Source organism: Sminthopsis crassicaudata, chromosome 4 (genome assembly GCF_048593235.1).
Source record: "Sminthopsis crassicaudata isolate SCR6 chromosome 4, ASM4859323v1, whole genome shotgun sequence".
In the NCBI taxonomy this organism is placed as follows: Eukaryota; Metazoa; Chordata; class Mammalia; order Dasyuromorphia; family Dasyuridae; genus Sminthopsis; species Sminthopsis crassicaudata.
In genome coordinates, this window is record NC_133620.1 from 470,869,778 (window position 1) to 470,893,212 (window position 23,435).

At 49.9% G+C, this 23,435-nt stretch overlaps 1 protein-coding gene across 1 annotated transcript in view; it reads right to left on the reverse strand.

Annotated features, from left to right (window-relative positions):
• Window positions 1-23,435, reverse strand: part of RAMP1 (receptor activity modifying protein 1) — a 50,510-nt gene that overhangs the window by 22,951 nt on the left and 4,124 nt on the right. Inside the window, exon 2 of the mRNA XM_074264349.1 lies at window positions 13,896-14,034. Coding sequence (XP_074120450.1) covers window positions 13,896-14,034 — 139 coding nt within the window. The remainder of the gene's footprint in view (window positions 1-13,895; window positions 14,035-23,435) is intronic.

Genomic DNA, 23,435 nt, shown 5'->3' on the forward strand with positions numbered 1-23,435 from the left:
AGAGGAAGGGAGGAAAACAAAGACAGAAGGAGGGAGGGAAAGAAGGAGAAAGGAAAGGGAAGGAGGGAGAGAGGGAAGAAAGAAGGGAAGAAAAGAGAAAGGGAAGGAGGCAAAGAAAGAAGGAGGGGAGAAAGAAAAGGAAAGAAAGGAGGCAGGAAGCAAGTTGCTGCAAGCCCTGCTTTCAGATGTGGTCCACACCCCCATCTCTGTCCACACATATTGCACACACTCACACAAGAGGCGCTGTAGCCATGACGACCACCCAGTAAATAACAAACACAAACAACTGGACTCGAGGTAGTTCTGGCGACTGAGCTCATCTGGAAGAGATGAGGGGACCCGCTCCCCCTCTTTGGGGCGGGGAGGGCACCGGGGCTGCCCTGGCCAGCCAGTGTCTTGGCTGGTTTTGCTCAGTCATCACCCCCCCCCCCAGTTTTTGTTACAAGAAGCCCAGTGTCTTCCCATCCCGCCCCTGCCTCCCCAGCTTGGCACTGACCCCGGCCAGGGCCACGTGGGGATGGAGGGACTGTGTCAGCAGCGACACTTAGAACCTCCGCGGCTGGCCCAGGTGAGGGTCACAGTGAGGAAGGCCCTGGCTTCCTCTTCACCAATGGGGCACTAAAGCGCCTCTGGCTCCCGGCAGGTACAGGGCCGGCCACCCACCTGGAGCCGCCTGAAACTCCGGTTCTAGTGTATCTCCATCTCTTTGGGCCCACTCCCCAGGCACCTCCAACCCTGGCTCCCGTGTCAGGCTCTGTTGCCTGAGCAGGGGCCCAGAGGGGTCTCGAAATTCTGAGAGAAGGGGGGGAAGGGAGCGTCTCAGGATGGGACAGACTGGGGGCCCCAGGCTCATGGGATCACTGTCACTTATGAACGTCGCCCTAGAGAGAAAGGGTTCTCGGGAGGCGGCCCCCCCAACTCTCATGTACAGATGAGGAAGATGAGGCTCAGGAAGGTCCAAAAGTGGGTGGAGGGAGACGCTGAATCAGGGGCTCTCCACTTCAATTCCCCTTTTTGTGTATCATGTGGCTGGACCTGAGGCTGGCTGCTTCACCTGAGTCTCAGCTTCCTCGCCTGGGAAATGAGGAAGAGGAAATCTGCCTCCCGAGCCTCCAGTGGAGTCTGTGAAAGTCCTGGGAAATCCTGCGGCCCTCGGTGCCCACCCGCCTTCACCCTCCCATTTTGACTTCTCTGTGTTGAGGAATGGCCAAGTAGTCCAGCCTCATGAACTGGGGAGGAAAATCAGGATGGTGTGGGAACCGGCCCAAGGAGAGAGGGGAAGACTGACCAGGATTGGCTGAGGCAGCCCCAGGTGGCCCCAGATGGCCACTGATGATTTGAGGCAGCCCCAGATGGCCTAAAGCAGCCCCAGATGGCCTACAGTGGGCCCAGATGGTTCTAGCTGGCCCCAGATGACCTGAGGCAGCCCAGCACCACGGCCTGTCCCAGGCTTGCATTGGCTCCTGCATCCACGCTCCCTGGGGCATCACCTCAAATCCAGAGCAGGACAAGGAGGCAGGAGGGGCGCCTGGACAGAGAGCTCTGGGGATCCGGACCGCTGCCTCCGGGCGTTGTCTGGGTGAGCCCTGAGCCTCGGACCAGGCAGCCGGGAGTTACAGAGGAGTTGAGAAAGCCCGGGCTGGGAGCCGACAGCCACACTCTGTCCCTGCCCAACCAGGTGACCCTGGGAAGTCCTTACTCTAACTTCTGAGCCCCAGGGGGGCAGCCACTGGCGTCGGGGAGGGAGCCTGGGCCTGGAGTCAGGGAGACGGGTTCAAATCCAGGCTCAGACCTGGCCTGGCTGGGTGACTTCCGTGCAAATTAGTGTCAGTGTACCTGCAGTGCTCTCTCAGCCTTTGGAGAAAACCTTCCACTTCCTGCCCAGTCACTTTGCAACCGGCCTCCTCTTGCTCAGCATCCACCTCCAAGTGGGTTTGCTGCTAAGTGCCTTCCATATCTCCCCCTCTCCTCCTCTCTCCCTTCATCTCCCCCACCCTAACCCTTTTAGTTTTTCTCCCTCCCTTTTTCTTTCCTTCTCCCCTCCTCCCTGTCTTTGCCACATTCCCTCCCTCTCCATTTTGCCTTCCCTTTTTCCCTCCTCCCTTTCTCTGCTCTTGCTCCCCTCTTTGGCTCCCAAGACTCTACCCCTCTCTCCAGTTTCTCTTCCCAGACTGGTCTTTCTCTCTGCAATTTCTCCCTTTTTTTCTCTTTCTTCCACCTTCTTCACTCCTCTTCCTGCTCCTACCTGTCCCTTTCTCCCCCTTTCCTCTCTCCCTCCACTTTCTTTCTCTCCTCTCTCCCTCTCTCCTCATCTTTTCCCTCTTCCCCACTCTCCTTCTCTCTGTATCCCTCCCCACCCCCAAGGCCTGGAAAGCCTCAGAACCAGAGCAGAAAGGTCGCTCTGGCAACATCATTTTTCATTTTCTCCCAACTCCTGCAGCAATTAGCCGGTATTTAGGGCCTGGTGACTCTCTAAAGCTATTACCTACTGCTGGAAGCTATTAAGTTCCCATCTAACCAGGTCCTGATTTAACCAGGCAGGCTCAGATGAATGACGGACAGCCAAGTACACAGAGACAAGGCCCCCTCGGCCCAAATGTTGGGGGCGCTGTGGTCTGTCCTCCTGGAACCAGAGCCCATTCTGTTTGTTAATGGCATCTTACCTCAGGAGGAGGCTTTACAGTCTCTCAGTCCCATCCGGGGCCCAGGCACAAAACCATGGCTTCATTTAGACCAGCTTCAGCCTTGGGCAGCTTATACACACATTACTCTGCTTGGTTCACGTTTACACCTAGGGTTTTCCTGGGGAACATAATACTTGACCAGTTCCTAAAACTCCACAAAAATGAAAAGGCTCCTAGGCAAGCATGCAGGTTAACAATGCCTCAGATTTGGGGCAGGATCTGTTTAGTCTACACGAAATGCCCAAACTGCAAAGGGCTCACACCCAAGCCTATAAACAATTACAGCAACTGTCCTTTCCTCTTTGGGCTAGTACTTTCCCAGGGAAAGTATATCAGGAAGTGAATGTTATGTTAAAAACTAATAAATAAAACCCCAAAGACATTGGGAATAATGGAGAGGGCACCAGACTGGAAATCAGGAAGCCCTGGGTTCAACTCCTGTCTCAGATACCTCCTGGCTCTGTGGCCCGAAGCAAGTTATAGAACTTCCCTCAGCCTCAGTTACCATTTCTAAAGCGAGATTACAACAGCCTCCATCTTCCAAGGGTGTTGTGAGAATCAAACAAGACAACATTTATAAAGCATTTTGCAAACCTTGAGTCATTCTGTAAATGCTAGTGACTTTGGCAGCCTTTTTTGTAGTGGCTAGAAACTGGAAAATGAATGGATGTCCATCAATTGAAGAATGGTTGGGTAAATTATGGTATATGAATGTTATTGGATATTATTGTTCTGTAAGAAATGACCAGCAGGATGAAACATGAACTGATGCTGAGTGAAATAAGCAGAACCAGGAGATCATTATACACTTCAACAATGATACTGTATGAGGGTGTATTCTGATGGAAGTGGATATCTTCAAAAAAGAGAAGATCTAATTCAGCTTCAGTTGATCAATGATGGACAGAATCAGCTACACCCAGAGAAGGAACACTGGGAAATGAGTGTAAACGGTTTGTACTATTGTCTTTCTACCCAGGTTACTTTTCCCTTCTGAATCCAATTCTTACTGTGCAACACGAAACTCGGTTTTACACACATATATTGTATCTAGGATATACTGTAACACATGTAACATGTATGGGATTGTCTATCATCTAGGGGAGGGGGCAGAGGGAGGGAGGGAAAATTCAGAAAAGAAGTACAAGGGATAATACTGTAAAAAAATTACCCATACATATGTAATGTCAAAAAATTATAATTATAAAATTAATAAAAAATAAAATAAAAAATAAATGTTAATTACTATTAAAACTTAAAAAAATTTAAAAAATAAAAAAGATGGCTCCTTGACCTGAGATTGACTCTGTGCCCCCGACTGTCATGAAAGAGGTGAGAAGAACGTTTTGGGCTTGTCAGATACCTAAGGCTAGACTAGTGGGAAGTTGTTTGCATCTCTCCCTGCTGTCCCCTTGCCTCCCAAACTTAAATAATGATTTCTTGTCCACATTTCTGCTGGGAGTTTTTTTTAGATATGTAGATACCATACAACCCCCTCATTTTGTAGAAGAGGATTTTCAATAAGTGGCAGAAACAGGATTTGAACCCAGGTCCACCAATTCTAAGTCCAGAGTCCCCACCCACTGTTCCACTGGAATGAATGCAGGATTTAGTCTCCTACTCACTTGGACGTCCCCTCTCTTGGTCATCATGCATTTTGTAAAAGTAATTTTGGATTCACAAATGTTCTTTCACGAAGAGCTTACTCGTGTCGCCAGACTCAGGATTCACAACATGTCAGGGCTCTTTGTAGGGACCTTCAAGATAGTTCAGTCTGACTCCCTTGTTCTGGAGAGCAGAAGACTAAGATTTTTTCCCTCCCCAGAGTCCAAAGCATCATCAATTGAAGAGTGGGAAAGGATTTTCCTGAATGACAGATGCCGCCCTTCTTTGGCCCTTGCCCTCCAATTCTGGAGCCATTTTTGACCTTCTGCCCCTGGTTCCATCATCCCTGCACCATAACGCACACCGTTTAACAGAAGTGGGTTTTGCTCTTTTTCTAAGGGTCTCACCCCTTAGAGTCTCACTCTACCTTTGAGTTAAATCTAACTCCTTAGTTAGGTCTCATTACCTTAGAGTTAAATGGCGGTCACTTGGGCCATGTCCATCTGCATTTTGGTGTCAGCCTGGGACCCGCCCAACAGCCCAAAGAGATGTCCTCATGACTGAAGGGTCTTTAAGCTTTGGCAGGGGGACTTAAACAAACCTCACTGCAGAGAAGGAGGTCACGGCCCTACATAAAGCCCCCTTTGGGGCTCAGGGGGCACTCAACAGCCACATAAGGGTTTCAGAAGTGTCCCAGGGACCTGACTTTTCTCTAATCCCTCGCAGCTGCCGGCCTCCCCTTTTGGCCACCAACGTACTTGTAATCCAATCGGCTTTGGGACAGCTGGCTTGCCTCAGTATAGAACCGTACTGCATGGGAATGGAGGATGGGGATGGGAGGACAGGGCCGATCCTGCGTGCAGATGGCTCTCCGGGCAGGTCCTGTGCCTTTTGCACAGCTTCCAAGGCAGCTAGCTGGGGGCCATTAGCTTGTCTGGGCCTATAATGGCCACCTAATTCAGTTGGGGGGGTAATGATCAGCTCAGGGATGTGGAAAAGATGAATAATGGACCAGGGATGGTGGAAGAAAGCATTCAACTGACCCCCTTCCCAGGACTGCAGAGGCAGCCTGGGTTTTAATCCTGTTTTTGATCCATGGGCAAATCACTGAAACTTCCTGAACCTCCATTTACTCATCTGTAAAATGGGAATGATGATAATAGTCCCTGTGACACCAGTATAGCCCAGAACCTGAGTCTGTCCCATGCCAAGCACTGTTGCCAATTTACATTGTGGTAGTTGAGGCAATGTTGAGTAGTGAGAACAGAAAGCCAGTGTGAGACATAGGAAGGCTGAGGTTGAGCCTCTGTGTGACGTTAGGTAGGTCATTAACCTTTCTGAGCTAGATGGGCAAGCACTGGATGGAGGCAAGAGGATCTAAGTTTGAATCCCTCCTCAGACACTTGTGTAAGTCTGGGCCTTCTCCTGCCCCCATTATTCCAGCCTGGAAGAAGAGAATAAGAGCATGGAGCTGCCTCTTTGGCTCCTGCTGGTTTTGATGATGACACAAAAGAGCTGTTAGTAAGCAGGGGATAGAGCTTCTTGTTCGCTTGCTGTAGTCTTGTCCAGCTCTTGGTGACCCCTTTAGGGGTTTTCTTGGCAGAGGGACTGAAGGGGTTGGCCGAGTACTTTTCCCGATCATTTACAGATGGGGAAACTGAGGCAAAAAGGGTGAAGTGACTGGCCCAGGGCCACCCAGCCAGAAAGCGTCTGAATCTAGATTTGAATTCATGTCCTCCTGACTCCAATCCCAGAGCTCTATCCCCCACCCCCCCCATAGCTCCCAAAGTATGAGGTGATGTCTTCATCCCCCTTGCCTCATCTCAGGCCCTCTCGGCTGCCTGGATAAGTGAGGATCAGGGTCTCTGGTCCCTGTTCCTCATGACCCATCCCCAGGATGGGGAACCAGGAAGGTTAAGGAGATAGATTTGGAACCCAGTTCTTCTGCCTCCAACATGGGAGCCCGGCACACAGTAGGCATTTTAAAAATGTGTGTTGGCTTTCCAGTGGTGTAAGCAGAAAAGCATTGGCTGGGGAGTCAGAAGATCTGGATTCAAACCCACCCCCACTTGTGTAACTTTGGGAAGATCAGAGTCTCATTTTACTCAATTGCAGAAGTGAGTTGGGCCAGATCTCTTGGGTCCCTTCCAGCTCCAATGACCTTGCGATTGCAGGCGGGGTACAATCTGCTGTAGTGGAGGGGGGTCCCACACTGGGACAGTCTGACCGTCTGTAAAGACAGACTCCAGTTCTAGAGCTTGGAGCTCAGCAGTCCTAACCTGAGGGGAGGATGATACATATTCTAACCCTTGTTGTGGACTCAGGAAATCTGCGGCTTCTCAGCAACTGGGGAGTTTCAGTTTTCTATTTAGTCCTAGAGGAAAGTGGAAGTGACCAGGGAGCCGTCCTTGTGTTTGTGGCCCGGGGCAACCACAGAGTCAGAGAAAGCTGCGTCCTGGAAGGGGAAGTGAGGTCAGGAGACAAGGCTCACCCACAGTCCCTCAGCACGTCTGCCCTGGACTCACTCCCGCACAAGTCTGTCAGTCCTGGGCCGTTCGGGACCCAGAGGGACCAGGCAGTCGTCTGGTCATTGAGAGGGACACCGAGGCCGTGCGGTGGGAGAGAGGCCAAAATCACACGGGCCAGAGCTGGACTTGGGGATCTAGACTCCAAGTGTCTAAGGAGCTCACAAGCTGTTGGGATGGGGGAGGAAGGGCCAACATGCAACAAGCTGAACAAACAGTTAATATGTGAGATAAAGTAAGAACAAACCAGCAGAGGGAAGGCACTGGGTAGTGTGTACTAAATGAGTTCGGTTGTCATGTGGGCTCTTTGGTCAGGGCCTGGATGGAGCAAATGTGGCAGAAAGATGCACTGGCTGTTATTAGTTTGCCATTAAAAAGGCTGGGATTTTGAGAAACACAGTCAGATGAATGGATAAACAAGAGAAGAACATACGCCAAGTGTAACAATGTCAGAAAAAGATCCCTGAAACTTCCAAGCAAACATCAGTGATCTTTGGAACACTATGGAAACGCAGAGGTAGCACATGATTAAAAAAAGGCAAATGTCCTCATTTAAAAAGAAAAAAAGGAAGTGAAATCTGCGGACTACAGTCAAGTGATCTTGGCTTGGATTCCCGGAAAAATTCTTGAAAGGCTCATTAAAAAGATGGCCATTAAATGGAAGAGAAGTCATGGTTACAACCAACCAACATGGCTTCTGCCCATGCCAGACTAACCCCACTTGTTTTTGGGACAGGATTACTAGACTGGTGCATGAGGAGAACACCGTGGATGGATACATGGCTACTGTAGCTGGTACCCTTCCATTGGAGACGACGGAGAACGCTGAGCTCCAAGGGGAATGGACTGTGTGTGGGGCGGGTCTCCCTTCACCAGAGGTTTTCGGGAAGAGGCCGAACCGCTGTTTGTTATGGGTTACAGTGGTTGGATGACCTGACCCTTAATATTCCCGACTCTCAGATTCTGGGATCATCCTTTAATTTTAATAACCAGTCCTGGTACTAGGGAAAATTCAATGACCTCTGTCCTTTCAGCAGTGAATGGGGGGGCTTTGGGGACAGAATAGCACATATGGTGTCCAACCACGACACTCCATCAATTGTTTTTGGTTGTTTTTGTTATAAAGAGTAGATGGGTTCAGGGAGAGATGTCATATTTGTAACAATGCATTTTAAAATTAAAAAAAACAGATCAAACTTCATTTCTTCCAAGAAAAGTCTTCTCTGACAAGCAACGCCCGACTATAATCCCTGCGGTATCCTTTGTCCCTTCTGTTACTAAATAATGAGTCACTCCCCAACGCTTCGCTTCCTTAGCTAGAGTTCTGTCTGTCCGTCGTCTGTCTCTCTGTCCATCCCTCTGTCTGTCTACCACTGTGTATGCACTCTGTCTCAGCTCCACGAGAAGCTCACAGGCTCCCAAGGGGCCGCAGAGGCTCTAGCCCATCGTTCTTCTGGGGAGAAGGGAAGTGAACCGCCCAACTCCCACCTAGCCCATGGAGGTGCATCGGGGAAGGGCTCTGAGTCGTCTTGTTCGCCTGTCTCCTTGGAGTGGGAGATGGAAGTCCACTGAACGACTTACCCTGGGTCCTGAGGTGGTGAGTGGGATTGGAACCCAGGCCCCCAGGTCCAAACTGAGTATTTTCCCCAGCACCAAACCGCTCTTCTTATTATAACCACGTCTGGTGGGTTCCAGCCACAGCAGCCCCTGAAGGCTCCACCCCGCTGCCCTTCCTTGTTGTACCCGTGGGGGATGAGCTCCAGACACGGCGGCCCATGGCTCTCGGGACAGCTGGGGACCTAGAGCTTGCCCTTGGACGAGAGACTTTCTGCCAAAAGCCGAGGGGCAGGAAGAAGCCAAATCCTCCCTGGCTGTCCCGCCTCTCCTCGCAGGAAATCCCAGCGGCTTTCATCAGCTGTTCTGGTTTCTCTGAACTTTGTTGCCCCATTGGAAACAAGGCGCCTTTTTAAGTCTCACCTCCGCCAAGGGCAGGAGGAGAAGCTGTGGCCATTTCTTCCCAAGCAGAATGTTGCTGCTGACCCCTCGCCCTCTACAACACAGCCAGCCTTTGCCAGTGGGCTCCCCAGCGAGGAAGGGCCATTCCACTCTGGGACGGCTCATTCCTCCCTCTCCCACCTTCTGGGGCCAAGCAGACCGGGGCCTTTCCCATCCAGCAGCCCCTGCCCCCTCCTGCACTCTCTTCTCGGGGTCCACCTTCCCAGAGCCTTCTGGGTATCTGAGGCCCTGAAAGAGGCAGGGACTGCCACACAGGGAGTTGGCGGCATTCGGGGGCTTTGCCCCAAGCCTCTTCAATTAAACACCGATGACTCCTGATTCATCTTGTCTAATTTATTTTCCAGGCCCCAAAGCCCCTGTTATTCTCAGCTTTAGGACAAATCCTTGGCTTTCTTTCTAGTCCACGCTTGGAGTCACTGATCCCAGATTTCTGTGTTTAAAGACCTGGAAGGGAAAGGAGCTGGCCAGCTGTCACCCTTGGTGGGCGCTCACCCCGGAGGCAAAACAGGCCAGCTCCAGGGACAGGAGAGCAGGGGCTGGGCCGGGCCGGGCACCCTGCGGAGGGCACCCGGCTCCCCTGCTGGGAGGCTACCTGCAGGCGGGCGATAAAATACCCAAAGCAGCCAATGCAAGCAACAACCAGCATTGCTCAGCCCTTTCAGGCTGGCAAAGAACCCGACGTCCAGGACCTCATTTAAACCTCAAATCTTCCCCTCAGACTCGCTGTGTGACCTTGGGTGGGTCACTTAGCCCCTCCTCTTAGGGCTGTCTCATCTGCAAGCTGGAAACAGGTAACAGCACGTACCTCAGAGGAAGGAAAGCGTGGCCAGAGGGGCACATGGAAGGGACAAAGTCCAAAGGACAAGGGCAGCCCCAGAGCCTGCTTTAATGACAAACTGGCCCAGCCCGGCCCGAGATGTAGGAAATACCCCACAAACACATGCTGAATCTGCAAAAAGGCAGCGCAAGGCAGGGAAAGGTGATCTGGGCCTAAGGCAAGCGTGATTTCTGAACAACCAAACTGCAATAACAGGCTAAAATCTCCTGCTTGGAGAACCCATTGCTTCCAGGGTTCTTTTCAAAACTGTTTTACTGCGAAGATCCTTTTCCCCCTCCCACCTTCTCATGTTTCTAAGGTGCTGACTAAGGATCAGATGAAAGAGAGAGGTTAGCTCCCCCTTTTCCAAAAGCCCCCAACTCTAGCATCAATAAGATCCTGTCTAGAAAAGCTGCTCTCTGAGGATCAACTGAGATCTGCGTGGATAAATGACAGTAAAATAAACTAAATTAGAACAAAATAGGCCAGGTGAAGAATGAATGAAATCTTTCTCCAATGCTGAGGTGCCCAACTTCCCAGAATCACCCTCCCTTCTTCCCCTCTCCCACCCCACCCCCAACCAGAGAAGGCGCCCGGCCAGCCATGTTGAGTTCTTTATCACGCAGATCAAATTAAGAGCCGAGTCTGGGAGCCTGGCCCGTGTCTGGGATAATTAGTCACACACAGCTGGACGCTCTTCTCCAGGACGTCACGTTTCCGTGAACCAAGACAGGGAGCGCAGGAACGGCTCCCTCTGACATTTCAGTTCTGGGTCGATCATGCCCATCTTTTGCCCAGAAGTCCCTTCTCCAGCATCTGTAGGTCCCTTGGGCAGCACAATTTGCATATAAACACCAAGTTGATTGCAAATGCTTCTCCTCCCCATCCCAAACTCTTGGGGAGCCCAGCCACTCCCCCACACTCACAGAGAGTCAGGGTCAAAGAACAGCTGAGACCCTCAAGTGGATGACCCCTGGCCTGGGTGTGGCGGTAATCCAAGATTCTCTCTGACCCAGCTCTGTCTCAACAAGAGCTTCCCTGTGGAGATTCCGGGGTCCTTTTGCTTCTGAAAAAGGGAAACATCATTCACCAGCTACAGCCGAGAGCCAGCGCAGAGGCCATCGAATCCGGCTCCATCACTTTACGGAGGAGGAAAATCTGGCTCAATCGCGTAGTCAGTCCATCAACATTTCTTCAGCACCTACTGTGTGCACCTGGAACACCTTGAGACAGGCTCCCTGCCTGGCCTGGCCCACCCCCCTCCCCCCACCTGCCCTTCCCCTGGCAGTTCTGAAATCATAGTTAAGTGACTATGTCCAAAGTCTCCATTTGGGGTGGGGAGAGCCTCTCTCTGCTCGCTGCTCACAAGCCCCCACTGGTGTGGTTCCTATTTACAAAACCAACCATTCACAAGGATGACCCCGTTAGATCCCAGCTACAATTATTACTTTACAGTAAGGTAAAGGCAAAGATGATCCTAACATCCGAAGTACTCACTATAGAGAAAACGCGGAAGTAATAACTTACAGCCCTCACATAAATTGGGGCGCAATGTGCTAACTCCTCTCTTTCTAGTTCTTACTGTTCCCCTGCTTGTTAAATCCTCTCCTCTTCTTGAACTGATGAAGCAGCCATAAATTCTCAGACTCGGCGATTCTTCAAAAGGGGAGTTATGCTGTTACATTAGCCAGAAACGCCCTTTAATAGAGAAATGCAGAACTCAGCTGGCCAGCTCGCTCTGGAGCAGACAAACCTAGGAGCTTTTTACTTACCATAATGTCAACTCGAGTTGTATGACCCTGGGCAAGTCACTTAACCCTGTCTGCCTTCGTTTTCTCACCTGTACAATGAGCTGGTGAAGGAAATGGGTAACCCAAATGGGATGACAAAGCGTGGGACATAATTGAAAAATGATTGAACGACCAATGTTGTCCAATCACCTGTTGACTAGCCGATCCAACAGCCAATCAGCTGTAAAAGTTGTCTTTCCCTCTCTGGTTTTCCCTCTCCATTGGGTGGCGTGAAAGCCGCATAGTCCAGCATCTTGTCAGCAAGTTGCTGCCTGTTGTCGAGACCCATGTAAATGATCCAGGCTTGGGCGGCAGGGAGGAGGAAGACCTCCGAGTTACATGACAAACTAGGACAAGTTTCTCAACCTGCCCAGAAGAAATGTGAAGAAATCTCGCTTCTGATGGATCAGGTGGCCCACACAGGCCCCAGAAAGCCCTTCCTCCCTCTTTGGCCAATCACTGGGTCTGTGTGATAGCTCTGGTTTCTGGGCTGGCCCTTGATCTCCATGAACATTAGGAAATCAATTCCCGACAGTCCAATGAAAAGCAAAGTCCTCAGGGGAGAGACACTCATGAGGGGTGAGAGAAAAGGAAAAGAAAGGGAATCGTTGCCAGATGGGGACACAAAGGAAGAGAAGGCCAGACATGATGGAGAGTGCTGAGGGATCTGGAGCCCGCTCCATCCCTTCATTGGTACTGAGTCAGACGGGCCGTGGAGGTCCCAGGGGAAGGGGGGATCAACCGGACGGAAGGATGGCTCGATTCCCTCATAACTGTGATTTTGTGGGACCCAGGAGTAGCCAAGTACTGCTGCTCTCGGGGGAATGCTGGGCTGGACCAAACAAATACAAGCTAACTACTGATGTTCTAATGGAAAATCCCAGCGGAGGGTATGACCCGAAGACGGCAAGATGGAGACTCATTGATTTATCCAGAGCCACGGTTCTCACACATGGGTTAAGGGAAAATGAGGGTGATGATGTCTCCCGAGGCCTTCGAGCTTCAAGCTCATGAACAGGGGTTATTCTTTTTGTGAATTTCTTGAGAAAACACTAAGGGCTCTTTGAGAGAGCACACACCCTGAGTAAAAAGCAGTCTAGAGGCTTACTGAGGCAGGGGACGGATTAAAAACAACAACAAACACAAGAGATAATTGCCCAATTATTGCGGCAGAGTGTCCATGTTTCAGGAACCAAAACTTAGCAATGGGTGTGGATATCCTGGTACAGGAAAGAGCCTGCCCTCTTCACAAGGACAACATTTTATGCTAGTTACAATCCAACTCTAAGACTTCCATGGCTCCCTAGTGCCTAGAGCAAGGGTCTCCAATTTGGGAGCCATGACCTGTCTCCAAGGGGTATGGGATCAGCCCGAGGAGAGGAAGATTATTGGGCTTGATGTGGTACAACAGCGGACTTGCCTCTAACACAACTGTACTTATACTTTTTATTTTATTTATTTATTCATTCACTCACTCACTCATTTATTCATTCACTCATTCATTCATTCATTCATTTATTTATTGCTGAGGCAATTGGGGTTAAGTGACTTGCCCTTGGTCACACAGCTAGGAAGTATTTGAGGCCAGATTTGAACTCAGGTCCTCCTGACTTCAGGGCTGGTGCTCTATTCTCTGTGCCACCTGGCTGTCCCAATTGTACTTACTCTTAATCTGTAGGTGCTCCCCACACTCTGAGCCCTGTCTCTGCCAAGCTCCCACTCCCCCTGTGGTTGGGTTTGGCAGAGTCCACTTGGGGCGGTTATTAAGGATTGCTTCATTCTTTGTGTTTGTGTCCTTAGTGCTTGGCGCATAGTAGGTGCTTAATGAAAACTAATTTATTGATGGAGTGACCCCCCTTTTCTATTTAAGATGTTTGATATATTTTTAAAGACAAAAGTGAGAAATAGAAAAACGTCAGTGTAAGTAACAACTATATTAAAAAAGTCTGAAACCATATGCTTTGTCCCATGCTTGTGGATAGAGCACTGGTTCTGGAGTCAGGAGGACCTGAGTTCAAATCCAGCTTCAGATACTGGACCCTGGACAAGTCACTTAATCCTGCTCGCCTCAGTTTCCTCATCAGAAATCAGAAGGAAATGGCAAACCACTCCAGGATCATTACCAAAAAAACTCCCTAATTGGGTCACAGACAGAATAATAAGATACCACTTGTGGATTTTCCACTTAAACAAAGGGAGTATTTTCTCCTGTCTGTTCTTCTAAGACACGGTTGAACCTCTGACGATAAAGCTGATGGCGACCCCCAACCCCCCCAACTCGCTCTCTCGTCTGGAAAGATGGTGCCGGGGACTTTATGAGCGGCTGGGCTGAAATCCGTGACCCGCAATGGGACGCCCAGAACCAAGGCTGGCAGTGCCTTCCGGGCCCGGGGCAGAGATGCTCAGAGACCCTCCCTTTGTCACCCACAGCAGGACCCGAGGAAAGGAAAGGACTTACTTGTAGGTGTGGTCCCAGTTGCACCAGAACTTCTTTTCAATTCCTGCCATTTCCCCCCTGAACTTGCTGAGGCAGAGTTCCTTCAGGAGCTTTTCAAAGTCCGCCTCAGGGCAGCTGGTGGCCGGGACCAGGTGCTGAGCTGAAACAGAGACGGATTTTAATTGTGAATTTAATTTTAATTACTTTAATTACTCAAGTTTTCCTGACTCAGCACTCCAAATGCTGGGTCACTTAGTTGCTGCCCCTAAGTAGAATAGTACGCTATGGTCCTTGCCAGCTCCTCACTCAAGCATGCCGAACCTCAGGTTCCTTTTCTCTACAATAGGGATAGTAATTGAGGCAGGGTGGTACTGACATGGCAGTCAAAAGACCCGAGTTTGAGTCCCACCTGTGATGAAGACCACCCGGGTGACCTTATTTGTAAAAAGAGGAAGTTGGATCCCATGGCCCCTGATGTGGCTTCTGGCTTTAAACTTATGTTCCCATGGTTCCTGGTCCTACCTTCACAGGAGTAAGTGAGATGACTTACTTCAGAATAAAAAAAAATAAAAAATGATAATAAAATGGAATAATAAATTTAAAAAGTTACAAAGATCACTGGATCCAATCTGAAAGACCAAGACTAACCCTGACCCACAAATCAGCTCAATTATTTCCTTTCGTCAAGACTTTGTACACACCACAAGGAAAAGAAACTGCGCGATTTCCCTGAATGCGCTTCTGTGAATTCCCATGGAACATTCCACTGCAAACACGCTCAGTCAAGTTTTCCCCAGAATTAACCTGCGGCCCTCATTGCCAGGGGAGCAGGAGTGGGAGATAGCTCCGGATAACGGGAGAAGGGAAGATAGAATCGAAGTTCCCTCATCATCTCACCCTCTTTTGTTCTCCATCATGTGTCGCAATCAGGTTCATAATGAAAGGCCAATTTTTGTTGAAAAGGCAATGAAAACTGCCCGTGTTAGAAGGAAGCATAAAATTAGAATTCTGGGAATTCTGAATCCAAGGGATCTCTTACAATCCCCAGTCTCCAGGAACAAAGAGATGAGGGTCCCTCCATTCAGCTCAAGGATTATGCTTAGTTGTGGGGACCCAGTTTAGGGATGACATGACCCGGGAGGGCGGCCATGATGGGCCCATCACTCACGATTTGGTTGAAGGGACTGGGAGCGCTTAAGCTGGAGAAGAGAGCCCTGGGGTGGGGGGAAGGGGACGGGACAGCATGGCTATCCCTAAGAATGGGAAGGGCAGTGATGTAGAATGGGGAATTGTGCTCTAGAGGGCAGAACCAGGAACATGTTTAGAACTGGTATCAGGAAAAGCTCTTTAAGGAGGAGAGTGTCTGCGAAAGTCTTGGCGGTTGGAGGAGGCCCTGGGCTCTCCTGCTGGAGAACAAAGGCTAGAGGATGGCCTAGGTTTTGGGGGGCGTGATTCTTTTCAGGATGACCTGGCCATTGGCTTCCCTTCCAGCTCTGAAAGTCTCTGATTCCCTCTTGGGAGCCATTGGGGAGAATGTCACTGATGAGGAAGTGGGTGCATTTCAAGGGCATCAGTTCTACTCTTACACCATCCTTTTGGAGGGGGAGGTCAGTGACATAAATGGGCTGATTTTCTCTATCAGAGAATCCTGGAGAAGGCCGCAGTGGGGAGGGACCTCGGGGCCAGCTCAGGGACCCAGAACCAGACAGGAATTCCCTAATAAGGAGTACTCCTGATTTTACGGGAAGACACTAGTGGGGGCTTAACAAGGAATTAAAAGCCCAATTGAATACACTTAAGAAGAAGAGTAGATTTGTACCTGTAGCTCCTGCTGTCACAGGTGGGATTTGAACTCAGCTCTTTTGATTGCCATGACTGCAATGGGGAGAGCGGGTCTAGGCAGCAGAGTCCAAGTATCCTGAGTCACCCACACGCCAACATGCACAGGAAATATTTGGCCCCAACAGCTCTCAACCATGGCACTGAGGGGGCTAAAATCTGCAGCCAAACTTCCCGCCACATCCCAAATCCAACCGACACACATGCCTGCTGTTTCCTGCTCTTTGCAGGCAGGGCCTGGTCCATTTTTAGCTCTGTATCCCCATCCCTGCCACATAGCAGACACTTAATAAATACTTATGGACTGACGAATTGGTATTATTAGCTATATCCCCACATTTCCTGGGGTTGCCAAATCATATCCCCAAAGCCTTGTTACATGGCCAGAAAAAAAATCTCCCTTCCTCCCCAAATGGCATCTCTCTAAAGCTTTTCTCCCAGGAAGAAACTGGACCATTACTGAAGAAACTCTCTCTGCATCTCCACCCCCCTCTCCCTCTCTATCTCCACTTGTCTGTCTCTGTCTCTCCCCTTTTCCCCTGAGCTGCCAGAGGCTCTGCTGTCTCAAGGCTGGGCCGGCTTGCTTCAGCACCCTGAGTGGGGATGGAAGGCTCCAGCTGACCGCGGGTCCGGCACCTGCATCTCCCTCCTGGGTTCCCTTCAGTCTGAGCAAAAACCCCTCTTGTTCGGGCAGCCCTGCCTCTCCTCCTGCTTCCAGGACCTCGCTCCGTCCAGCATTTCCTACACGTCCTCTGCTACACGTTGCTCCCCCATTAGATCACGGGCTCCTCCAGAACAGGACTGTATTTTGCCTCTTTTCGTACATTGGGAGCTCAGCACAGCGCCCGGCGCAGAACACTCTTAATAAATATTTACTGACTAACTCAAGGAACCCAATAAACACTGAATTTAATCACTGTTTAATCACAATTGAAACACTGGATTTCATTCCATTTTATTGAGGAGGAATTAGAAGTCCTGAAATGAAGGGCGGCTTTTGCCCAAACCCGTGGTTACTCGGTGGCCAGGCTGGGTCTGGCTCCGGGGTCATTATTTTTTTATCTGAGTCTATATATTCTGTTCCACTCTTCAATGATTCTGGGCCACAAAAAGCAATGATGTCACTGACTCTCTTTCCCTGTCCGGAGGAAGGTATTATCTTTTAATTCTCAGACTATTTAGAGAGGAACTCTTTAGCAGCCCCCATTATCCTTTCCCCAACTTCTTTAAACATCCTTGAGATACTGATTAGCATCTTCGGGCAGGCCTGGGACCTGGTCTGCCAGGGCCTTGTCGCCTTGTCCTGACCCTTCCCTCTGACTTCTGGCCTTTACTGCCTGGTCTCCTTGAGGGAAAGGCCCCCAAAGCTTTGATTCATATAAAGATCTGCTTGTGATGGAGCCCTTTTGGGCCATGAGAGTTCTCTCCTCTTCCTCATAGTGCCGTTCTTTGAACGGCATCTTTCTCCTTATTCTAGCTATCTCTGGTTAGTCTGACCTACCCCCACCTCACTTTCTCCCAGTTAATTGTGAGTCTTTTCCCTTGCTCTCCTACTTCACACTCGCCACTCCTGTTTCAGCCCTTCCTTTTGTCTGTAACCCATTCTCCTAAATAAACCTGCCCTTTGCCAAGAGAATGGCCACTGTTAGTGTGTCCCGTGCATGCGTCAAACTAGGAATTGCCAGATCATCAGTGATGATGTGGAAAACAGCCTGAGCCCCACAGATGAGGCAGGGAGAGCAGTTCTTCAAGGCCAGGATGAAAGAGCTATGTCTGGAGACCGCCGGCAAAAAGATGGCGGAGAACATGGCTCTCAAATTCAAGCGGCATCACTTCGTTCCCTGCTCCTTTTGTAACTTTTCCCCCCACTTGAGACCGCCCAGTGCCCTGTCCATCTGTAGCCCAGAAGACACCAATGGCTAAAACCTTTGGCAATCTGCAGTCCCCGGCTAGCTGCAAATGTGCCGGCTTACAACAGGGCTCCACTCCAGCTGTGGCTCAGGGGCAAGGCTGCAGGGGACGCCGTGGTGGTCCTGGGAAGGACGCCCACCCGGCATCCTGCGTGCTCCTTGCAGAGGGTAAATGCCAGACTTCTGCCCCCAAAGTTCTCCCTTTCATCCCCAATTTCCAATTTCCATGCTTTTACGGTCAGGGCCAAAGCCGGGCAGATGACCAGCCTTGAATAGGCTGAGAAATTCCTTCTTGCTGCCAGACTTTTCCACAAGTAAATTAAAAAGGGAAACATCTACAAGGGCCAGAGGCAGATTCTGACAATTATACCAAGAAATAATATCTTCCCGTAAAAGAGAAACGAGAGGGGAAACTATCTGATCCAGAGCCACTTTCTGGAATGGACACACCATTCTGGGCCCAGAGCCCCCCTCTGACTTCTCTCTTTAGGAGGAGGAGGGATGTTTCATTTTCTCCTCTCCAGGAACTAGGAAGATGCTTTGGCCCTGGGTCCCAGAGCAGCCAGTGCGTGCCTGTGGCCCAGCAGGGGACAGCACCGGGCCTGCCTCACATTCACCGGACTTGGGAGGACTCCAAGGAAGCTTTGCTTTACACTCATCAAGAGAAGGAAGTCGGTGACTTTTATTAGAGACCTGGGAAGAACAGCATTGTCCGTCTGCTCCCGTTCCTGCCAATTTCTCAGGTTCAAAGGCTGATCTAGGACATTGCTGGGGACCATCATGGGGAGAGCTGCCCCAAAGGGGGACAAGGAAGCTTGTTTGTGAGGTCACACATCTCAGGGGTCTCTGGGACTTTTATTCCAGAAGGGAACCCAAGGTTTGATTTTGGGTTTATGCCTTTGGCTGATTCTGGGCTGAAAGTCCCACCTAGGGATGGATCGGAGGAAATGGAGATGAGGAGAATGATGAGGTGGGAGGGAAGGATGAGAGGCGGGCTCAGAGGGCTGGGATGATTATTTTAGCCCCAGAGGGTGGAACATGGGGGCAGGGGAGAGGCAAAGGGACCGATTTGGACTCAAGAAGAGTTTCCTCCCAGTGAGGGCTGTCCCAGAGTGCTCTGGGCTGCCCCACAGATAGCAGGTGGGAAAGCTGGAGGGGCACGGGCTGGTCCTTCCAGGGGAGACCCTCACTCTGCTGCAGGCCAGAATAAATAGTCTTGAGGTCCCTTGCTGCTTGAGGGTTCTGATACTTCTAGGTACCTGGCTAGAGAAGACCTCTACCTTTCTCACTTCCAGGGAAGGAAACTGAGGTCCAGGGAGGTCAGGGGATACCCAAGGTCATGCAGGTAGGAACTGGCAGAGCTGAGGTGGTATCCAAGCTTGTGGGTACAGGAAGAGAAGCTACATCAGCCCATTTGGCAGAACAGTAAACTGAGGCTGAAAGAGCTCCATGACTTCCCCATGATTAGTTCCTGGTCTGTTGTCTCCCCTGTGACTGAGCTCTCTGAGGGCAGAGATTGGTTTTGCCTTCCTTTTTTCGCTAAGGCTCAGTGCAGTGCCTGGTATACAGTAAATGCTTAATAAATGCTTCTTTTTTTTGTGAATGATTGCACAAACAGTGAGCAATAGAAGCAAGACAGGGTCCCAGGTAGTCACGAGCGGGGTTTAGTCCTGAAAGAATGACAACTTAGAGGACCTGGGTTCAAATCTCAGCTCGGCCCCGTAGCCACTCCAAACCCGGGGCTCTTTTGGGAAACCCCAGGTCCTGCTGGGCCCATGACTAGGGTGGAGAGTGCACCCTGATGTAACCCCTGAATTCTGGGAATTCACGGCTCTGAGGACTCCGGAGCTGAATGCCTCACTCAAGCTGTTTCTTTGCTCATGCACTGAACCCCCAACCTCCATGACTAAGACGGAGGGCTCTCTTCCTCTTCAATAGCTCCCGGGGTGAGACTGAAAAATTGTGGGGGAATATTTGGCTTCCAGTACAGGAACCCATAGGTGGAGCAGTGCTACCGATGGCTCCAAGTGACAGACGGAACAGGTGGTGGTGGGGTGGAAAGCGGCTGTCGGGACCGCCCTGGAGAGGACGTGATTCTTAGAAGGTGAAGGGACGTGCTCTAGGTCAGGCAGGAAGAGCCGACTCAAAGACACTTTTGCCAGTGTGCTCGGAGGATCAAAACCAGGTGCATTTGCATTGGGTAGAGTTGATCTAAAACTAAGGTCACCAGTGTGAGATAAAAGGGACCCGAAAAAGAAGCAAAAGGAGATGGACACATGCTTCCTGCGTGCCGACTACCTCTCTCTGAATCCTCAGCTAGAATGCAGCCAGAGGCAGCCAGAACTCAATAACTGATTATTGTGCCTTGCGTTCCTATGTGCGCATTACCCCATTTCCTTCTCCTAACCCGTCATCAGTACTTTATTTCATTTTTTTATCATTTATTTTATTTTATCATTTATCATTTATTTTATTATCATTTATTTATCAGTATTTTAATTCACTTTATACCAAAGAGAAAGTTCCAAGCGGTCAGGGACTCTGAACACCTTGTTTGAACTTGTTTTCTGTTGGTTTATCTGCTTGTGCTTGAACCTTTACCTGAGCCTCTTTTGACTTGAGAGTTTTCATAATTGACATCTTTTTCTTCATTTTCTCCTGTTTCTCATTTTTTGACTCTCTCCCCCTTGAGGGCAGTTTCCCAGCCTCCTCCATGCTGGGCAACTCAAGATTCACCCACTTTGGTTTCTACCTCATGTGACTTTTAGGGGGACAGATCTGGTCACTGCTGCTGCAGTGGGAGGCACTTTTAACAAGGGCATGAATGAGCTGGAGGATGTGTAGAAGAGGGTAAAGAGCCCCGAATCGAATATGTCTATTAATGCACACTATGTTCATCTCCCTCCTTTCTTTCTCTCAGATATAATAGGTTACCTTTGCCTCTTCATGAGATGTAGTACCACCACTTTACACTTTTTTATGATATAATCTCCTTTCCACCTCTAGTTTCTAGGACAAATTATACATATGTTCTTTACATATTTTTATGGCCGAAGTATAGTTCTCAAGATTTCTTTTTACCTTTTTAGAAATCTCTTGTGTTCTGTATTTGAAGATAGATGGAACATTTATGAAGTGTTTTCTGTGTGCCGGGGGCTGTGTTGATACAGGGAAGCAAATGCAAGCATGATACAGCCTGCCTGCTAAGAGCTTGCTTTCTAATTCAGAAAGGCAGCACGTCAAAGAGATCATGGCTCCCCTCCAGATTCAGACCACATGAAGATCACTTAAAGGAAGTGGAAATGCTTAGCCTGGAGAACAGAAGGCACGGGAAACGGGCTCACTGTGGCCAAGTATAAGAGGAGAGATGCTTGTTCCCTCTGGCCTCGGAGAGCAGCAGTGCGCCCCGAGGATTGAAGCTGCAGTGAGACAGATTAGGATGGATGGCAAGAAAGGACTTCCTTCCAACTTACACTGTTGCTGTTCAGTCGTATTCAGCTCTTTGTGGCCCTGTGGACCACAGCAACCTAGCCCTGTCCACGGGGTTTTCCTGGCAAAAATACTACAGTGGCTTGCCATTTCCAGCTCATTTTACAGATGAGGAAACTGAGGCAAACAGAATTAAGTGACTTACCCAGGATCACACACCTAGTAAGTATCCGAGGCTGGAGTGGTGGTCTATCATGTCTCTGCCTTTTTTCTTACTAGAGGTGACCCCAAGGGGACTAAGTTCCTTCTCACTGAAAGTCTTCAGACAGAAGAAGATATGAGTGCAGGGCTTCATTCAGATCTGGGCCGGACTCAGCTAGCTGACTTCGGAGGGACCTTTCGCTACAAGTTTGGAGGCCATTTCTGACAGTTGGACTGCACAAAACCAATTGTAAGCAAAACAATCAATTAACAAGCAATGATTAGGCCTCTGGGAATGCCCCAGAATAATGAAATCAGCCTCAATCTCCATGCTGACTCCCTGACGGGAACCCTGTCCGCTCAGAGTGGCCCTTCTACTGGGGATACACGTGTGCCTTTCCTGAAGATCAGGGGCCTTTAATCTGGAGTCTGGGGATCTAATTTTTAAATATCTATATGTATGTATATATATAGGTATACATATATACACTTATATATATCTATACATGTATATGTATGTCTGTGTATATATGTCTACACATACACATTCATATATACACAGATACACATATGTATGTGTATATACATATGTGTGTATATATATATATTTGAATCATTGCATTTTAATAGACATGATTTCCTCTTTAATTCTCTGCATCTGATTTCATGTGTTAGAAGCATAATTTGGAGAAAGGGCCCACAGATGGAGAAAAATAGCAGGAGGGGACTCTGGTCTCCAGAAAGGACTCGTTTTGGGGGGGGACGTGACCCCTTTGTCTCAGGCAGCCCTGGCTGAGTTACAAACAGGGACAAATCAGCCTGAATTTGAGTTTCTTCCACTCTTGCACATGGTGTATTCTGGCCAGAGCCCTGCACTCATGCTGCCCAATGGAGAAACGCTCTAGCCTACAGCCTGGTTATTGGGTCCAATCTCCCCCCAACTAGAAGCACGCGTCACATGAGCTCATTCGTGCGTCCCCCTTCCGACGGGCCTTGCAGATTTTACAAAGTCCTTTCCTGACATGGAGCTCATGAGGGCTGTTCATTCGGCAAACATTTCCACTACGGCATGCCAGACTGAGAGGGGAAACAGTATTTTATTCAGTATTTAGTCTGTGTCCCGGACCGTGCTAAATTCTCTAATACAAACATAAGCCCCCAAAGCCCCTGTGCCCAGCTCAGGATGAGGTGGAAATGTAGAAGGTTGGGAATGGAGGGGGGAGAAGTGGGAGCTGGGAGAAAGGTCCTGAAACTTGGCAATTGAGGAGGTGCCACGGGGCAGAGGGCCAGGAGGATGGGCAGAGAGGCAAGCGTGGAGGCCCGGTGCCTCATGGAATGGAGGCCAAAGGGGCATTCCCAAGGGGAAATGGCACAGGGGCAGAGGGCCAGGAGGATGGGCAGAGAGGTGAGCATGGAGGCCCGGTGCCTCATGGAACGGAGCCCAAAGGGGCATTCCCAAGGGGAAATGGCACAGGGGCAGAGGGCCAGGAGGATGGGCAGAGAGGCAAGCGTGGAGGCCCGGTGCCTCATGGAATGGAGGCCAAAGGGGCATTCCCAAGGGGAAATGGCACAGGGGCAGAGGGCCAGGAGGATGGGCAGAGAGGCAAGCGTGGAGGCCCGGTGACTCATGGAATGGAGGCCAAAGGGGCATTCCCAAGGGGAGATGGCACAGGGGCAGAGGGCCAGGAGGATGGGCAGAGAGGCAAGCGTGGAGGCCCGGTGCCTCATGGAACGGAGCCCAAAGGGGCATTCCCAAGGGGAAATGGCACAGGGGCAGAGGGCCAGGAGGTTGGGCAGAGAGGCAAGCGTGGAGGCCCGGTGCCTCATGGAATGGAGGCCAAAGGGGCATTCCCAAGGGGTGATAGCAAATCACCTTACCCACTGAATAGCCGTTTGATGTTGGACAAATCACTTAACTCTAATTGCCTCACAATAAAATAATAATAAAAATAATAAAGTGGGTTACATAGAGTGAATTCTAGCTCTAATTCTATCATCAATCATCTTTTAAAAATTCACTTTTGAATGACAAGTCATGTCATATCTCCAGCCTCAGTTTGCTCATTTGTAAATTGGGAAGATGAACATTTGTGAGGGGCAGCGTTTAAGTAGATAGCTAGCTTTGGAGGCAGGAAGACCTAACTGCATCCAAGATGTGCCGCAGACACCTGGGAGCTATGGG